The sequence below is a fragment of the Pseudonaja textilis genome, chromosome 6 (assembly GCF_049901715.1).
Source record: "Pseudonaja textilis isolate UNSWEBS1 chromosome 6, rPseTex1.2, whole genome shotgun sequence".
In the NCBI taxonomy this organism is placed as follows: Eukaryota; Metazoa; Chordata; class Lepidosauria; order Squamata; family Elapidae; genus Pseudonaja; species Pseudonaja textilis.
In genome coordinates, this window is record NC_141995.1 from 50,349,207 (window position 1) to 50,368,667 (window position 19,461).

At 40.9% G+C, this 19,461-nt stretch overlaps 1 protein-coding gene across 3 annotated transcripts in view; it reads left to right on the plus strand.

The window, feature by feature from the left end:
• The window catches only part of ARAP2 (ArfGAP with RhoGAP domain, ankyrin repeat and PH domain 2), a 125,886-nt gene that overhangs the window by 92,622 nt on the left and 13,803 nt on the right, over window positions 1-19,461 (plus strand). For all 3 annotated transcript variants that reach the window (XM_087936582.1, XM_087936580.1, XM_087936581.1), the window contains exons 25-30: window positions 1,605-1,679; window positions 5,781-5,898; window positions 7,508-7,630; window positions 10,037-10,081; window positions 11,934-12,073; window positions 18,357-18,439. In XM_087936582.1, the coding sequence (XP_087792708.1) occupies window positions 1,605-1,679; window positions 5,781-5,898; window positions 7,508-7,630; window positions 10,037-10,081; window positions 11,934-12,073; window positions 18,357-18,439 (584 nt within the window). The remainder of the gene's footprint in view (window positions 1-1,604; window positions 1,680-5,780; window positions 5,899-7,507; window positions 7,631-10,036; window positions 10,082-11,933; window positions 12,074-18,356; window positions 18,440-19,461) is intronic.

Genomic DNA, 19,461 nt, shown 5'->3' on the forward strand with positions numbered 1-19,461 from the left:
ACTCAGTTGCTCCCTTCTCCGTTCCTCCTTGCATGCCCTAGGATGAAGAGGAGGTGGGCCTGGGTCTTCCTCTGAATTCCCTCTCCCTTGTTCTACCTCTCCCTTGTTCTACCTCTCCCCTGCTCTGCCCAGCCAGACTCTGCTCTTCCCCAATTTCTTCCACAGCCAACGGAGCCATACTCCTACTCCCTGTCAGCTGTTCGGCTTCCTCCTCTGAGTCAGATTCTGATGGGGATGATAGGCATAAATCCTTCATTTATGCAATGAATAAATATGGTTCACAAACACAGGACCGCTTTCCAGCTGATAAGCCCAGAGTCTCAACCACTGAGCCAACGCGCTGCCCAATACAGTATTAAACAATGCATATTAATAATGGGTACCTAATAATTAAAACTATCCAAATACTGACAATCATAATAATTCTTCCCTGAAGAAGCCCATCAGCATTGAGGTCCTCAGATCTTCAAACTATGGAGCATCTATCTAGAATCTGTAGTTCTCTGGTACAGATCCTTGTTCTTAATCATAATTACATAATTTTCTGACACTGAGAGCAATCAACCATGGAGCAGCTTGCCTATAGAAGTTGTGGGAGCTTCATCACTGGAGGTTTTCAAGAAGAGACTGGACTGCCTTCTGTCAGAATTGGTGTTGGTCTGCTTTGGCGGAGGGGGGTGTTGGACTAGACCTACAAAGGTCCCTTCCAACTCGGTTAATCTGTATCGCTTACTGCTGATTTGGTACGTTTAAATTTAATAAATAAATCTTTAAGTAGCCAGGGGCATTGAAGGAAAGTTTGCCTTTGCTTTAAGGATATTTTAGTCATTCTTTTGTGGACTATGTATTTACCCTCATTCATTTTTGGCATATGACAAAATTGAACGAATGAATGAATGAATTCTTTATTGGCCAAGTGTGATTAGGAATTTGTCTTGGTGCAAATGCTCTCAGTGTACCTAAAAGAAAAGATACATTCATCAGTCAAGAATCATAAGATACAATACTTAATAATAGTCATAGGGTACAATAAGCAATCAAATCATACTAGAAAACAGTCAATATAAATCGTAAGGATACAAGCGACAAAGTTACAGTCATACAGTTGTAAGTGGGAGGGGATGGATGATAAGGAGTGATGAGAAGATTAATAGTAATAGTAGTGCAGACCTTGTAAATAATTGGACAATATTGAGGGAATTATTTGTTTAGCAGAGGGATGGCGTTCGGGAAAAACTGTCCTTGTGCCTAGTTGTTCTGGTGTGCAGTGCTCTATAGTGTCGTTTTGAGGGAAGGAGTTGAAACAGTTTATGTCCAGGATGTGAGGGGTCTGTAAATATTTTCACAGCCCTCTTTTTGACTTGTGCAGTGTGCAGGTCCTCAATGGAAGGCAAGTTGGTAGTAATTCTTTTTTCTGCAGTCCTAATTACTCTCTGGAGTCTATGTCTGTCCTGTTGGGTTGCAGAACCATTCATTGTCTTACATGGGCAGCCTTCAAGATTCAATTGTTTCAGGAAATCTTAATTTACTAGGACAAGGAAAAAGAGAGGCTACCCAGTGTTGATTCATGCCTTTTTAAAAAAATAAAATATCCTTTATTTTAGATTTCTCAGGCTGGGGACTTGCTAATTGACGTTTACGTGGAAAGGAAAGAACCCGACTCCAGCATTATAATAAGGGTCCGTATGACTTTTTCTTCATTTTTTTATTATAAAAATTGTGTATTTCCTCTGCTACTTTAAGACAGTTCAAAAGGCCATTCTTTAAAAAAAAACACATTGCTAATATTTAAATTTATAACTATTTAATTATTATCACATTTTGCAGAACAGATCCCATACTCCATCATAACCATGCACGGAACCCTATGCCTAGTTTAATGAAAAGAAGGACCAGGGGTGACATGATAGCAGAATTCCAATCAGGAGTGGACTTCAAAAATTCCAGTAACTGGTTTGCTGCCCAATTGCTGGGTGGGTGTGGCCATGGTGGGCATGGCCAACCAGAACTTCTGGGAGGGCCCTCTTTTGCCTTCCCAAGGGTCCAGAGGCTTCCCTCGGGCCTCTGGGAGGGCAAAAATGGCCTCCCCTGGGCTCTGGAGGTCCTCTGGAAGCCAGAAACAGGCCCGTTTCTAGATTTCCAGTACTTCCGGTGCGGCCATTTTTCACATTCCCAAGGGGATCTGGAGGCTTCCATATTGGATGAAAATACATACATGTTTTTAAAAAATGTTAAAGAACCACATAGACTATAAGCCAGGAATATTTCCGTTAGGCATAGTACCAGGAAAATATGATAAAAGGGATATATATTTAATATTACATGTCGTGTCGGCAGCAAGAATTGTAGATGCACAACATTGGAAAAACGAGGAATCATCTGTAGAAGAAGAAGTAATTTTTTTAAAAATGCTAGATCGTGTAGAAATGGATAGGTTGACATTCAAGATAAAAGATAAAGAATATTTTCAAACATGGGACTTATTCTATCAATGGCTGGACAATACAAGTAGAAATTAGAAATTGGAAAAATACTTGAAAATAATTTTTTTTTCAATAATATTTTTTTTTCAATAATTGAAAAATATCTATGTTTTATGTTTAATGTATTATTATATTATATACTATTATGTAAGAAAATTAACCTAGACAATATACTGCTCATAAAGGAAAATATATACATTAACTGTTAAAAAAAGTTAGAGGGATTTGATGAAGATTGGATTCATTATAATTTTAGATTACGCATCCTAGGTCATAGGCCTTTTTTTTTGTTTAGTTTGAAGCAGAGGTGGGCTTCAAAAAATTTAGCAACCAGTTGGGGGGAAGGGAGGAGCTTGCGCCGTGACGATACGGTCTGCAATCGAGCTCCTCGATTGCAGCCGATATCTCCGTTACCGGCCGGTCCAAACGGACCTATGCTGTCCCGTGGGGACAGCTATCGTGAAGAGCGTACCCTGAGGACTCCGGGGATATCGCAAAATCCCTGGAAGACCCGGGTGAAGCTCTCTTTGCTGGCGGCGGAGAGGCAGCCCCCATGCTGCTGAAGTCGGGGCGGCTCCAGAAAGAACGGGTCTGAGAGAGAGTCTGTCGGTTGGGTGAGAAACTTTTTTTTTTATTTAATTTTTTGAGTCTTGAAAGTTCGCTCTGATTATTAGAAGAAATCTGTGTGATTTTTTTTTTTTTGACAAAATTGACTAAGCGGCGTTTTTTTTAAGGGAGACGTCAAAGAGAGAATTTATTTGTTTTTTTTTTTCTTTGCTTCTGGACTTCATTGTTATTTACTGGATAACTGGACTGTTCCTTTTTATATTTATATGTTTTATTCTTCCTTTGGATTTTTCATTTTTAGGCTAGAGGCTCCCTTTGTTTATTTTTTTTATTCTTTTTTGCTTTTATAGGTTTGTGTATTCCTTGCCGGCTTTTCTTTTTTTTATGCTGTTCAGAGAGGAGGGGGAAAGTGAGAACTAAGAAACTTTGTAACACTGCCAACTAGAGGCTTGGAAACATTTTACTTGAACTGGAAAAAGACGAAGAACTTCTTCTCAAGGACATCTTCTGATAAGATAGAGGAAAGCGCTTGTAGAATATTATTACAGGTGTCTTTCTGGATATTTATGGCTTAGCTTTGAAGCTTGTGGGAAAGAGAAGGGCGTCATAATTAGAGCCTTGGACAATTAAATAGAGTGCAGTGTATTGCTGTTTACTTTCTTTTTTTAATTCTTTTTTTTTTTAGTTCCGCCACCCCCTCCACCAGCATCAAGGTCTTTATTTTTTAAGTTTGATTTACTTTCAAAGGGAAGCCTCTGAATTTTATTTTTTATTTTTACTTTATTTTTTCTCCTTTCTATTTGGATTCTGCTTTTCTTTTTAATGTATATCAATGGACTATTTCTTTTTTCTTTTTTCAATTGAGATTTTTTTTTTTTTTTTTGGCTGGATTAAGGTGTGGAATTTGAAGAAATTTATTCTTCTTGTTTTTTGTTTTGTTTTTTCTCTCTTTTTCTCTTTTCCTTCTTTTTGGCTTTGACCTTGTTTATTATTATTATTATTATTGGGTTTTTATTCTTATTTTTACTCTCTTTTGTGGATTATTTTTTTTAATTGGATTAAGGTCAGGAAGAATTTGAAGAATTTTTTCTTTTTGCTCTTTTTCTTTTTCAGGTTTTTCTTCTTTTTCTCCCATTATTGATTCTTTTTTATTATTGGTCTTTTCATTTTGGATTATAATTGGCTACTTTTTTTGGATTAAAATTTGAAAGAACTTGAAGAGCTGGAACCATTTAAAATGAGTAAGAAACTTATATCTTCGGGTGCCTCTATGTCCACTTCTGCCTCCCCACCATCTGGACAGCGTTCAATTCAGACAATGTTAAAGCAAGATAAAGAAAAAGAACAAGAAAGAGTATCTTTTCAGATGATTATGCAAGGAATACAAGATCTTAAGGTAAAAATAGATACCATTGAACAAAGAACAGGGAGGACGGAGGAAAAAGTGGAAAGTATTCAACAGATGATGACAAAATATGAGGAGAGACTTCAAAAAGTCGAAGAAGGGGGCAAACGAAGAGAGGAGAAGATTGGAAATATTGATAATAGACTAACAGTGATTGAACAAGAAAAGAGTGGGATGTTGAAGTGGGAGTTGGATAGATCAGAATTTTATCTTAGATTTCAAAACATAGAAGAAGAAAAAGGACAAGATTTGGCTGCGATAATGGTAGGAATCTTGGCGGATGCGTTGGAGATAACAGAAGAGAAGATGATGGATGGAATAGATGTATCGAGTTTTTACAAGATATGCGATGAGAAATAACCTGCCTAGAGAAGTCCATATTAGATTTACTAAAAAATCCATGAAGACACAAATATTACAAGTGGCAAGAGAGAAGATATTGAAATACAAAGGTAAAGAAATTTTGGTTTTAAAACAAATACCTAGAAGAGTGAGAGAGATGAGAAGAGAATATCGATTCCTGACCAAAATGTTATTGAAAAAGGAGGTGACTTACAGATGGCTGGTCCCAGAAGGATTGATGTTTACGTGGCAGGAACAGAGACATAGAATTGATTCAATTGAGAAAGCAGAACTGTTCTACGCAGAAGTTTTTGGAGAGAGAGAAGGAGAGGCAGAAAAGGAGGTTCCATTAACTGAATCCCAAGAGGAACAAATGGAGATTGGAAAAGAAGAAGGTGCAGTAGGGGACAAGTGGATATTAAAGATCAGCGTGAATCAAGACCCACGAGAGTGGTTAAATCTAAATATAAAATATAATCATGGAAGAGAAAAAACTGATTACAATGAATATAAATGGACTGAATTCAGCTGCTAAGAGAAGGAAGATTTTCCATAAATTAAGGAAACTAAAGTTTGATATAATTTGTCTACAAGAAGTACATATTAAAAAGCAACATGAACAATTGTTATTACAACCAAAATTAGGGAAATTGTTTACCTCTTTGACTCAATGTAAGAAAAGAGGGGTGGTCTTATACATTAAAGAGGCTATTCCAGCAAATGAGCTATTTCTCATAGAACTATCAAATAGGTTTTTGGAGGGAAAATAGCATGGGATGAAACACTTTCCATAATATCCATTATTATGGTCATTTTTAACCATAATAAGTCTTTTCTGATATCTTCTTTCACAGCTTCTGATGTCTTGGTTGGGCATATTTCTTTTTTTCCCCTTGTGTGAGAGCATAAAACTCTCTGGTAACGCATGAGTCCCTCTCGGGAGTTTTGAACAATTTCTATATGCTTATCTGATTTCAAAGTAGATCTCTCCAACAATGGAGGCGGAAGAATTGACTCGCGATGTACTGGGAATCAAAAACCTCACCCCTCAGAAGGATGACATGTGGGCGACCTTTGAAGTGATTGAAAATGGAGAACTAGGTTAGTCATTTTCTACATCATCTTGGAATATTTTTTAGGCTTAACGATTCCTCGCTGTTTCCTTCACAGAAAACAGCAACAACAGCAAACAGCAGGCGCCTTAGTGCTATTTCATGGAAATACACGATGTGAGGTGATTCTGAAGGAGTTCGTTTTGGAGAAGTGACAGGAGAGGGACTACTTTGTCCAAACTCTTCTCCCTTCCCCTTTAGTTTATTCTCCCCTCACCCATCCCCTCTAATACTTCCCCCTCCTTCTCTCCCTCCCTCCCTTCCTTTTCTTCCATTCCTCCCTTCCTTCCTTTCCTTCCCTCCCTCCCTTTCATCATTCCTTCCATACACCCCTGCCTCACTCCTTCCCTTCTTTCTATCCCATTCCTCATTCCCTACATCCCTTCTCTTTCATTCTTTCCTTCTGTTTTTCCTTCCTTCCAACATTCCTTCCATACACTCCTTCCTTCCCACCCTTCCTTCTCTCTTCCATTCCTTCCTTCCTTTCCTTCCCTCCCTCCTTTCCATCATTCTTTGCATACACCTCTTCCTTCCATTCCTTCATTCCTTCCTTCCCTCCCACCTTTCCTTCTTTCTCTTCCATTCCTTCCTTCCTTTCCTTCCCTCCCTCCTTTCCATCATTCTTTGCATACACCTCTTCCTTCCATTCCTTCATTCCTTCCTTCCCTCCCACCTTTCCTTCTTTCGCTTCCATTCCTTCCTTCTCTTCCATTCCTTTCTCCCTCCCTTCTCTTCTGTTTCTCCCTCCCTCCCTTCCATCATTCTTTCCATACATCCCTCCCTCCCTTCCTTCTCTTCTTTTCCATTCCTCCCTCCCTCCCTCTCTTCCTTCTCTTCTGTTCCTCCCTTCCCTCCCTTTTCTTTTTTCTGTTTACCATAAATTGCAGTAAGCTGGAGACCTTATAACAGTGAAAACCTTCTCTCAAACAGGGCAGTTTCTGTTGGCAGAATTGTGGGTGTGCATTTATCATCGCAAGTAGCTGTGTTGAATTTACCGAGCTCTCATTTTGAAGCGGTACCTTTCCTCATGAAGTGATTTTCCAGGGAATTCCATCTTTCTCCTAACAACCCCTCACCTCAATTTATAATTGTTCACTAGATGAAACAAACCTCCGAGAACACAAGTATAGCCTACGTTTTCCAGAATGCAATTTCCTCCTAATATTTATTGTTAGATTGGAACAAAGAATTCTGTTGCTGTTTACCAGCAACACAGAATGACCTTGGGAGCAGAATAATAGGATATATAAGTTTGAGAGGTAGAGGTCTGAAGTGTTGGAACTAAAATATTCACAATGAGCTGAAATATTTGGACAGCAGAGATAAGAACATGAAATTAACTGGCCTTCTGTGGTGGATTTGATATGGTGGGGTCTCTGGCTTATAAAATATCACCACTGAAACAAGTGACATCGAGCTGGCTACGCCCATCCTGGCCACACACACACACACACACACACGGTCAAGCACAACTCTAATGCGGCCCTCAATGAAATCGAGTTTGCCACCCCTGGTATAGGGCATGTGGCAACATCCAAAATGAGCAACTGATCTCCAGATCACAACCAACCACATTTTCATTTTCTCTTTTCTTCTAGAACGTCCCTTGCATTGCACCGAGAACATCCTAGAACAGATCCTTCACTGGAGTTCCTTGGCCTGTCCTAGCAATGCCTCTCTTATAATAAAGAAATTTCCAACCGTAGGGCTTATGAGTGAAGGTAAATACCGAAATGCATTCCCTCTCACAGGGAGTCCTCGACTTTAAAACAGTTCATTTAGTGAACGTTTGACATTTCAATGGTGATGAAAACAGTGACTGATGACCTTTTTCCATCCTTACAACCGTGTGCAGCATCTCCATGTGATTTCAATTCAGATGCTTGACAACTGTCTCATATTTAGAATGGATGTTCTGACCTAGGCTTCACAAAATCATGAAGCAGACTCCTTGTCTCGACAAAACCCCTTTTATATTGGGCTAATGTGAATTCCTATCGTTCACATCCAGCAAAGTCCCGGCAAACAGTCTTTCAAGAGTGAATTACAACCACAGACCTCATCAGGCTTGGAAAGCTGCCAGGCTGATATCTTCCAAGCACAATGCTGTACAAGAAAATACTTGGCAAGGAGTCTCTGAGAGTCACGAACAAATCTTCACACTAATTAAATGAACTAATTGTCTCCTGCAAACAGTACTCCCCTTTTGCTCCTCTTTATTCTCAATGGAAGGGGCCATTCACCATCCACCTGTGCCTTTAGTCCAGAGTTGACCCTTGTTCCTTAACTGTTCCCTTCTCCTGGCAGCTCTGTGCATGCGCACACTGGGAACAGGCTCCAGCTATTCTTCTGCCTCACTGATCTCTGACTCCGAAGGCAGCTGATAACTGTCAGATGGCCCTGGCCCCATCTCTGCCTCTGACGCAGAGCCCTTGTCAGAGCCTTCCCCAAACTCCAGGACTGGCCCACGTTTCTCCCCAACCTCCTCACTGTCTGAATCTGCCACCACAACACAGTGTGACCATCATAAATACATGTCGGGTACCAAGCAGTGAATCTTGATCACGTGACCTTGGGGATGCTGCAACAGTCTTAAGTGTGAAAAATGTCATAAGTCTCTTTGCAACTTTGAACAGTCACTAAATGAACTGTTGTAAGCCAAGAACTACCTGTATTCTATTGGCAATATTGTGCACTTTTAAAGTACAGGTATTTCCACTTGCTCTCTTTTCATCTTCTCCTTCACAATGAATGTCTCTCAACAAACAGGATCTCGTAAATATGTTTTGTGCAGTTTTATCCTTGGATAGATTTCAGGGCCATTAGCGAGTCTATTCTTTTTGGTTTAATAAGCGGCTCCTGAATCAATCCCAGTGCCCGTTCTGATTTTAGCTTTACTGGTTTGTCTATTGTCACTGATACAGCCGAATGCGAGGATCTAAAAAGGCAATAAGGGAAGTAAATCAAATGTGATTTCATTGTCAGTTTCTTACAAAGACAAGCTGGCATCTTTTCAGCAGCGTTTAGCTTCAATTGACTGTCGAAAGGAAACGACATATTTTCCCCCGGGTTTTTTGTTTCGTTTTAAGAAGGTGGTGAGGAGAGTGCCATCAGCCCCATGGATGTCTTTATCCCACTGATTGCAATTATGCTTATTCTGTCTTGAAACTGCACAAGTCAGGATAGATAACATAATTGTAATTTTGAAAACCTGGCTTGTTTTAGGGAAACCCTGGTTGACGTTCGCTAGTGGGCTGGAGAGCAAAATATTTGGTTGGCGAGGCACAATGGTGGACTCATGCGTTGCACTAAGCCAGCAACAAGGATATCATGTCACTTTTTAGGATAATGCAGGAATCGAGCGAATAATAATTATATATAGCAGAAGTGGGAGCAGATGTTTGCATTTTCCTCCAGTTGAGCTAGCAAAGGTTCATTAAAGTAGCACTTACATATGCTTTAGCATAAACATGGCAGAGGAAGCACGACTCTGGAATTCTGTCCAATCCTTTAATAAAAAGCCCTTTTTGGATCTACCTGAATCAGAACAGAGAATAGGACAGGTAGCCTTATTCCCCATAGCAACATATCTTACCAAGCAATGACCATGGTTAGACTCTCTAGGGTCTATCTGTCTTTTTCCTCTATGTAGGAGAATGATGTGCTGAATACTGTGAGAGAAGGAGAACCTGGGGTAGAGGTAAAAGAGGGTTTAGCCTAGAATCCCTACATAGGCACAAGCAAGGTATGTCCAACTTCCCTTGAATTCCATTGCTCCTTATCTGCTAAATATCAGTTAAGAAGATTCCTGTCTATAGGCATGAGTATAAATCAGTTTAATTAGACCTTCATATGTGGACCTGGTCTTTTGCAACTCTTTCTCTCCAGGAGAGAAATTTGGGTGTGTGGATTAGATGAACTGTATGAACATCTGTTTGTATGTTAAAAAGGATCTAAGTGAGAGGGAGGGAGGAGAGGAAGGAAGGAAGGAAGGAAGGAATGAATGAATGAATGAATGAATGAATGAATGAATCAAATTTTGGGGAGAATAAGAAAGAGATCTAGTATTATATTCAAGCAAAAGTATTTAATCCTGGTTTATAATTTTGCTCTTATCCCTGTTTAAGGTTCCAAACATTCTGTGAACCCATCTTCACCCAAGATTAATTTAGGTATGTTGACTTTTCATATCTTATTCTCTAAAGGACTGCCTAATAATATATGCACAGATAACACATAACTATGTAAATGACCTATTATTCATCTTACAAAGTGGAGAGGCTGGCGTCCAAAGAAGTACAATTTATTAGTTTATTTAATTTAAAGTCGGAGACTAACAGACAGAAAATTGCTTAACGAACAAATAGAATAAATTAAAACCCCATCAAATTAAAGAAGATATGTGCATAATAAAATCAACCAGTAAAACAATATAAAAATCATAACTAACAAGGCAGTCTGTAATACTGGAAGTGCATCATTTTAATCTGCTAAATGCTGGCTGGCTATTACCAGCTGTAGTGAGTTTAAGTCTGTTAATTTCTGATTTCAAGTTAATGGAGCAGAAGCTTTAAAAAGCTAGTTTGGTGTAGAGATATTGCTGTTGTGGCCCACCCCAAGCTGGCAGCAGATCCGGACAGTGAGGAGGTTGGGGAAGAACACGGGCCAGTCCTGGAGTCTGAGGAAGGCTCTGATCGGTGCTCTGCTTCAGAGGCAGAGATGGGGCCAGGGCCATCTGACAGTTATCAGCTGGCTTCGGTTTGGAGATCAGTGAGGCAGAAGAACAGCTGGAGCCTGTTCTCAATGTGCGCATGTGCAGAGCTGCCAGAAGAAGGGAACAGCTAAAGAACAAGGGTCAGAGCATAAGTATTTCCCATATTATTATTATTAACATGCTCTGATGCTAAAGAGTTCTACTCCCCTTCCCCACTTGAAAAGAAATCTGTTCCGAGTCCAAAACACAAGCAGAGGGGAGGAACTTCAGTTTCAGTTTTAGTTTCACAGCACCAAGCAGCTTTAATACAGAACAGCTGAGCTAAGCCACGCCCAGGCTCCTTGCTGTCTCCTTCTTGCTCACCCAGCAAATACTCTTTCAGTTTCCAAACAGCCCTCAACTCTCTCACGCACTGACAAGACACTAGCCAGATGTATACCAATGGATGCTGGTAGGCAGAGGCAGAATTTTGCCCCCTTATTTTCCTCCCCAAAAACTAAGCCCGACTACACAGTTTCATAGCGAAGCACAGGTATTGAGCTAGTCATATATAAAGACACCACATGTCACCCCAGCAATATGTTGAACAAGAGCCGAAAGGTCTACAATAATAGAGGGGCACTTCAATTGCTCATTCTTGTTTTTTTCTTCCAGACTAATTTTTAAAAAATTATACAGATAGCCCTTGACTTACACCAGTTCACTTAGTGGCTGTTCAAAGTTGTCATGACACTGAAAAAAGTGACTTTTAGGACCATTTTTTCATGCTTATGACCATGGCAGCGTCCCTCCCAGGGTCATGCCATCAAAATTTAAATGTTTGATGACTGACTCACATTTATGACGATTGCAGCGTCTCTGGGTCGCATTGGTCCCTTTTTGTGACCTTCCGATAAACAAAGTCAAGGAGGAAGCCAGATTCGCTTAACACCCATGTTGCTAATGGAACAACTGCCGTGATTCACTTAACAAATGTGGAAAAACTCACTTAGCAAATTTCTGACTTAGCGATGTAAATGTTGGGCTCACTTGTGATTGGAAGTTGAGGATTAGCTGCAAAATATATTGTGTGTCTATCTGTCTGTCTGTCTCTCTCTCTCTCTCTCTGTATCTATATATCTATCTAAAGAAGTTTGTGAACTAAATGCAAACCAAATTCTCTCTCTCCCTCCATTTATATCTGTCTATATCTATCTATCTATCTATCTATCTATCTATCTATCTATCTATCTATCTATCTATCTATCTATCTATCTATCTATCATCTATCAAGATTGTGAACTAAATGCTTTTTTAAATAATCTTGACAGAGGAAACTTCAAAAGACCCCGTCAAAGCTGGCTACCTGAAATACAAAGAAGAACCCTCCAAGCTTCTCTCTGCCAATAAATTTCAAGACCGTTATTTCGTTTTACGAGAAGGAAAATTGTGGCTTTATAAAGACATGAAGGTACAAACTCTTTTTAATTTACCCCCAATCCCACCCCTTTTCTTTACATGAGATTTGACAGACAGACACTGGGTGCTGTCAGGTTCCTCTCAATTATGTGGATGATGGGGGAAAAAAACTGATTAATGTCAGGAGGCGGAGCGAACAATGAACACTTAACATAGATAGTTTTTTCTAGTGTTGCGCAAGAATGTTCTTCAATGCAATATTGAAGTCACACTTGAGAAGTGGATGTAGATTGTGTCTTCTTTTAAATAGGTGGCTCAGTTATGGAAGGGGACAGGAAGTGATCATTCTCTGGCGTCTTCCCATGTGTGACAAGATAGATCTTGTGAAGGTGAAGTCTAAGATAGGCCAGGATCAAATAGGAGTGTTGTGGTCCACCGGCAGCCTGCAGAGATGGCAACAGAGTCAGATAGTGGGGAGGAACATGGGCCAGTCGGGGAGTCTGGGGAGGACTCAGATGAGGGTCCTGCATCCGATACAGAGATGGGGCCAGGGCCATCTGGGAGTTATGTGCTGGCTCCAGAACCTGCAGAATCTGACATCAAGCGAGGCAGAGGAACAAGGGGAGCCTGTTCCCAGTGTGCGTGGGCACAAAGCTGCCAGAAGGCAAGAACAGTTAAGACAAAAGGGGCAATTCGGGAGTAAGGCTTAGAGGTGATTAGCCCTCCCATAAGACATAAAGGCAGAGCAAAGGGACAGGAACCTTTGCAGGAAGCAACTTGGTTGTTCGGATTAAGCCTTGAAGCTCTGTGTGGACTTTGTACTCCGTTTGGCTTTTTAACAGTTAATTTGGCACTTTAGTTATTGGAAGCAATTCAAAGGAGAGAAAGGTGGGTGCTTATCTTGAGATACTGTTTCGGACTCATTACGGGCTGGGAATGAACATAATTCCCAGCGTTGAAATAAAAAGAGAGTTGTTTAGACTAAGCGTGTGCTTAATTACAGTCTCAGGAAGCCTTGGTCAGAACAATGAGAACATAAGAGTGTTGGATTTAGAGAAAAGAAAAACCAGGCTCAGGTGGAAAAAGTAGTTGGCTTTGACTGGTTGATCAAGTGAGATCATAACTAGGTCTTATGAAACTAATCTCCTAGCAGTAAAACAATATATCTAGTGTAGAGAAAAGAAGGACTAGGGGTGACACAATAGCAGTCTTCTAGTACTTGAAAGACCGACACAAAGAAGTGGGATCCAGCTATTCTCCAAAACACCTGAAGGCAGGACAAGAAACAATGGATGGAAACTAATCAAGGAGAGAAGCAACCTAGAACTAAGGAGAAATTTCCTGACAGTTAGAACAATTAAATCAGTGGAACAACTTGCCTCCAGAAGTTGTGGATGCTCCATCACTGGAGGTTTTTAAGAAGAGAGTGGACAACCACTTGTCTGAAATAGTCTAGGGTTTCCTGCTTGAGCAGAGGGTTAGACTAGAAGACCTCCAAGGTCCCTTCCAACTCTGTTATTCAGTAAGAATGGCAGGGGAAATCCATTTTTTGCAATAGTGGCAAATACATTTCATCGTCCAGTTACTTCCATTTTCATGCAATAGGTAAATAGGGTATAGATGTAAAAAATATTACTTTTGGTCTCAAAATCAAATTAATATGCAGAGCGCATGCTTTTTGTTACCTGCCATTAATGTCACAGTGATTCCTGCAGCAACCAAATTTCTGAGGGGGACTAGACTTGTGAATTAATTAGAAAGGTCTGAATGATTATTCTTGGTATATGATTAACAGTTCAGTATTTTTGAATGCTTCCGTCTATTCTGATGGAAATATGTAATTACCTGCTAAGAGTAATCAACATTGGTTGAGTGTTGTCAAAAAACCCCGATGCAAAACAAAACAAAATATTGAAAACAGTCAACCCATTTTTCTATTTTGCTTCCATTGATTGGAAATAGGGGTGCAGGAGGCCAACTAGGCCATGCCCACCATGGCCACGCCCACCCAGCAACTGGGCAGAGAACGGGTTGCTAATTTTTTTGAAGCCCACGCCTGCCTAACATCCAGAGGAATCCATCTGAGCTTGTGCCCTTAAAATGTACTTTTATGTGTCTGGACTTCTCTTCTTCAGGCTCAAAGTGGGTTGTATAAATTCTAGATCATTATTTATGGAAAAGCAAGGTTGGAGTTTCCGAACAAAAAGCTTTTGCTTGTTCCCCTTTGGCTTGTGGCACTTCTTTCTTTCTTTCTTTCTTTCTTTCTTTCTTTCTTTCTTTCTTTCTTTCTTTCTTTCTTTCTTTCTTTCTTTCTTTCTTTCTTTCTTTCTTTCTTTCTTTCTTTCTTTCTTTCTTTCTTTCTTTCTTTCTTTCTTTTCTTTCTCTTTCTTTCTTTCTTTTTCTTTCTTTTTTCTTTCTCTTTCTTTCTTTCTTTCTTTCTCTTTGTTTCTTTCTTTCTCTTTCTTTCTTTCTTTCTTTCTTTCTTTCTTTCTTTCTTGCTTGCTTGCTTGCTTGCTTTTTTTTTCTTTCTCTTTGTTTCTTTCTTTGTTTCTTTCTTTCTCTTTCTTTCTTTCTTTCTTTCTTTCTTTGTTTGTTTTTTGTTTTTCTTTCTCTTTCTCTCTTTCTTTCTTTCTTTCTCTTTCTTTCTTTCTTGCTTGCTTGCTTGCTTGCTTTTTTTCTTTCTCTTTTTTTCTTTCTTTCCTTCCTTCCTTCCTTCCTTCCTTCCTTCCTTCCTTTCTTTCTTTTCTTTCTTTCTTTTCTTTTTCTTTTTTTAAAAAAGAATTCCATTTCCCCCTGAAATTAATAGCTGGTCTGAAACCCGAGGCAACAAATCTTTGGAAACTCATGATCTCAGCAAAGTGGGTTGTGTTTATTTTGCTGTGCATAATGTTACATTAATTGCCTGGCCAGGGAAAGAAAGAAAAAAGAAAAGAAAGAAAGAAAGAAAAGAAATCCCGGAGAACAGCACTATTATTTTTAAAACGCGGTCACTTTCTCTCCCATCCAGATTAATAAGTACATTGCTGCTGCATGAAAGGATGCTTTTATTGCTGCAGCCAAATGGATTAAGAATCGTTTTTGAAATGCTAAAAGCCCAATTAGCCATGAAATTCTGAGTAGGGCTGGGGAGGGGGGGGGAGGGGAAGCAGCATGCGCTGAACCGAGCTAATTTTTGCCTAAATGGCACGTCATGTTTCCTACTGCCAGGCCAAAGTATGGCAGAGCTTAAAAGGAGATACGGTCAAGGCCGGTCAGGCCGACATTCTGTTTCGGGGCTTTAAATTCCCATCGGTGCAATCCGCCTCAAAAAAGAAAGTGGCAAAATGAATTTCAAGAGACCTCTAGCTTTCCATATCATTACAAACACATTGACAAATTAAACTCTACTATTTAATTATGGGCTTTTATCCAGTAAAGAAATTCGCCTCGAGAAAACATTTGCTTTTCTAGTCTCTCTCTCTCTCTCTCTCTCTCTCTCTCTCTCTCTCCTCCCTTCTCTTTTTCTCTTCTATTTCTCTCTCCTCTCTCTTCTCTTTCTCTCCTCTCTCCTCTTTCTCCTCTCTCTCTCCTCTCCTCTTTCTCTTCTATTTCTCTCCCCTTTCTTTCCTCTCTCTTCTCTTTCTCTTCTCTTTATCCTCTCTTCTTTCTTTCTCTCTTCTCTTTCTCTCCTCCCTCTCTTTCTCTCTCTCCTCTTTGTCTTCTCTTTCTCTCTCCTCTCTCTCTCTTCTCTTTCTCTTCTCTCTTCCTCTCTCTCCACCCCCCTCTCTCTGTTGTGTGCGCAAAGAATAAAATGGCCACCTGTTGTGATTGCCTCTTCCTTGATCTTGGAAAAGGCAGGAGGAGGCTGGAAACAACCTTGGAGATCTTCTAGTCCAAAGGTGTCAAACTCAAGGCCCGTGGGCCTGATCCTACCCATGAGGTGCTTAGATCTGACCCGCAGGACCAGCCTGGAAACAGCAAAGGAGCGCCTTGTGATGCCATGCATACAGCCCCCCTGGGATCCATTTTCACTGGCAGAGGGCTACAGGAGGCCATCATGGCCAAAAACAGGGCACCGGGGGTGGACATGTGAGCCCCCCTGACTCTGTTTTCCCTGGCAGAGGGCTATCAAAACAAACTTAAAACGAAACAAAAAGGAGAAATGTTTCCCCTTTGGCATCTGAGCATGCGAGAAGGGGCAGGAAAAGAGAAAGGGAAAGAGGAAAGACAAAGAGAAAGGAGGGAAGATGAAAAGAGAGCAAGGGAGGAAAAAAAGAAGGAAAGAGGGGAAGGAAGAAGAAAGGAGAATGAAGTGGGAAGGAAAAAGAAAAGGAAGGAAGGAAGGAAGGAAGGAAGGAAGGAAGGAAGGAAGGAAGGAAGGAAGGAAGGAAGGAAGGAAGGAGATTATGAGAGTGAGGGAGGGTCTCAGGGAAGTCCTGCCTTAGCACTTGGCCACCACAGGTGCCCCCTGACATGAGTGACATTGAGCTGGTCACACCCACCATGGCCACGCCCACCTCAACCACACCCCCTCCCCCCAGCCCTCCAAGGTCAAACACAACCCTGATGCGGCCCTCAATGAAATCAAATGTGCCACCCCTGTTCTAATCCAACTGTCTGCAAGGCAGGAGATCTTAGTAAGGATTTTCCATGCATGGCCAAAAGAAAAAAAATAAAAATTGAAATATATAAGAACGTTCTGTTTATCAGGAGTTCTCCACATTGTTTCTCTCTAATGGATGAGGTTAACTCTGTTCCTCTCAGCCAATTCTTCTTGAGCGATTTTATATTGGTTTTTCTTCTAGTAGCTGCGACTTTGGAAAAATTGCTGTAGGAGATCTATGTAGCATCCTTTTCAGAATGTCAGTTGCGTATGTGTGAAAATAACTGCTGGAGGAAAATATGGCTGCAGTTTGTAGACCTCAACCTGGGAGTTCACTGAGGCCAGCAAGCACTTGCTTCAATTAGCACATTGGACTCAATTTCTGTTGATGCTATACACATCCCTGCAGCGTTTTTTTTTTTTAAATTTAATTCAGTTTGAGTTAAAAGAGTTTATACAGTCACACATCTCAAGTCAATGAATTTGGACAGTGTACAAGGAGTAAAACAAAACCAACAGCAACAACTACAATCAATAATCCAAATAATAAGAATCTGAGGTTGCAGAAATAGTTTCATTTAACTGAAAGAACAATGCAAGACAATTAACCAGGAGAATTCAAATGCCTGGTGGAGTCACCAGGTCAGTACAAACTTATAAAAGACTTACAGCCATTCAGATCTCCAAGATGTTGTCCTGTCTTATTTTTCTTTTTTTAGCAAAAGTTCAGACCTGGTTCACTTTCAATGTTGCCTGACATAAGTTTATTTATTTATTTATTTTAAAAAGTTTTCCAGTCTAGATCATAGCATCGATGTTCCATAGAAATCTGGAACGTGCTAATCCAGGGGTATCATTGAGGGGTATCCAGGGATTTCATTGAGGGCCGTATCAGGGTTGTGTTTTACCTTGGGGGCCAGGGTGGGCATAGCTGCTCGACATCACTCGTGTTGGGGGCACCTGTGGTGGCCCGAGCATTCTGCCAGCAAAAACTGGTTCCCCAGCTCCGTTTTTGGCTGTGACGGCCTCCTATAGCCCCCTGCCAGTGAAAACGGAGCCTAGGTGGGCCACACATGCTCCCCAGGCCCCGTTTTCAGCTGCGACGGCCTCCTGCAGCGCTTGGCCAATGAACACAGAGCTCAGGTGAGCCACACGTGCTCCCCCCGGCCCCGTTTTCGGCTGCGACGGCCTCCTGCAGCCCTCTGCCAGTGAAAGGCTCAGGTGAGCCACACGTACTTCCCCCAGGCCCCGTTTTCAGCTGTGATGCTCTCCTGCAGCCCTCTGCCAGTGGAAATGGAGCTCAGGTAGGCCATGCGTGCTTCCCCAGGCCCCAATTTCAGCTGTGATGGCCTCCTGTAGCCCTCAGCCATTTAAAACAGTACTCCATTTCGCTGGCAGAGACACCGTAGGCTGGTCCCTTGCTGTTTCCAGGGTGGCCTCAGGGCCCAGATCTAAGCACCCCATGGGCTGTATCCAGTCCCCGGGCCTTGAGATTGACATCCCTGTACTAACCTATGTGCTAACCCAATTTAAAATCCTCCTTCGGTCCCATGTCTGGACAAGCTTGGTCAGATGCCGCCCGTTGTTCAGATATGCTAGTAGAGAGACGAAATCCTAGGAAATGAAAGGATTTGGAGGGTTTTTTTTTGCAAGATTTCAACAGGGTGTTCAGAAGATGAACAGATCTGGAGGCCTGGTTGGTGTGTTTTCTGTTTCACTAACTGTTTCACTAATTGTTTCTCAACCACAACAGAGCAGCAAGGCTGAGAAAGCATTTCCTGTCAAAACGCTGAAACTTTACCTCGGGGTGAAGAAAAAACTGAAGCCACCAACGAAGTAAGCAAGAGTCAAGGAAGCCATGATGGCTGGTTTTTTGTTCAAAAGCACACTCGCTTTTTTGTTATTTTTGGTACGCTGCTGAAATGTAAAGCTTCAAAAAGCCAAAACAAATAAGGGAACTAATCTGTAGCTATTTCCTGATCTGTGATAAGCCACAGTTCCACGATGTTAGTTATTTGGGGAATCCTGTTATTACTTTTGTGTTCAGAAATTATTTCTAATCTCAGTATGGTTATCTCCTATGGATTATATTGCTTATGGGATCAAATTATCCCACTGCATTGGAATAGGAATAGGAATAGGAATAGACTAGACTAGACTAGACTAGAATAGAATAGAATAGAATAGAATAGAATAAAATAGAATAGAATAGAATAGAATAGAAATTACAAAGCCAAAGAGCCAGCGCTATCCGAAGATGTCTCCATGGTCACGTGGCTGGCATGACTAACACCGAAGGCGCACAGAACGCTGTTACCTTCCCACCAAAGGGGTCCCTATTTTTCTACTTGCATTTTATGTGCTTTCAAAATGCTAGGTTGGCAGAAGCTGGTACAAGTAACAGGAGCTCACTCCATTTCGCGGTGCTAGGGATTCGAACTGCTGAACTGCTGACCTTTCTGATCAACAAACTCAGCGTCTTAGCCACTGAGCCACTGCAACCCTTTTAGAACAGAATAGAATAAGGAATAGAACAGAATAGAATAGAACATGAATAGAACAGAACAGAACAGAACAGAACAGAACAGAATAGAATAGAATAGAATAGGGTTCTTTATTGGCTACATGTGATTGGATTCACAAGGATTAGTCTCCTAGTGCATAAGCTCCTAGTGTACCTACATACAACAACAAAGTGTTCAGAGTAGCAGATTTCCACAACAATTCAAGCATGGCAAAAAATGCTCAAACATGAAACAAAAACAGCACATAAAAATTCAGCCTCTGAAAGTGTACGATTCTCGTACATTTACACTAGGGCCTAATAAAGGAGAATGTTTGTAGATCGGGATTGAAAT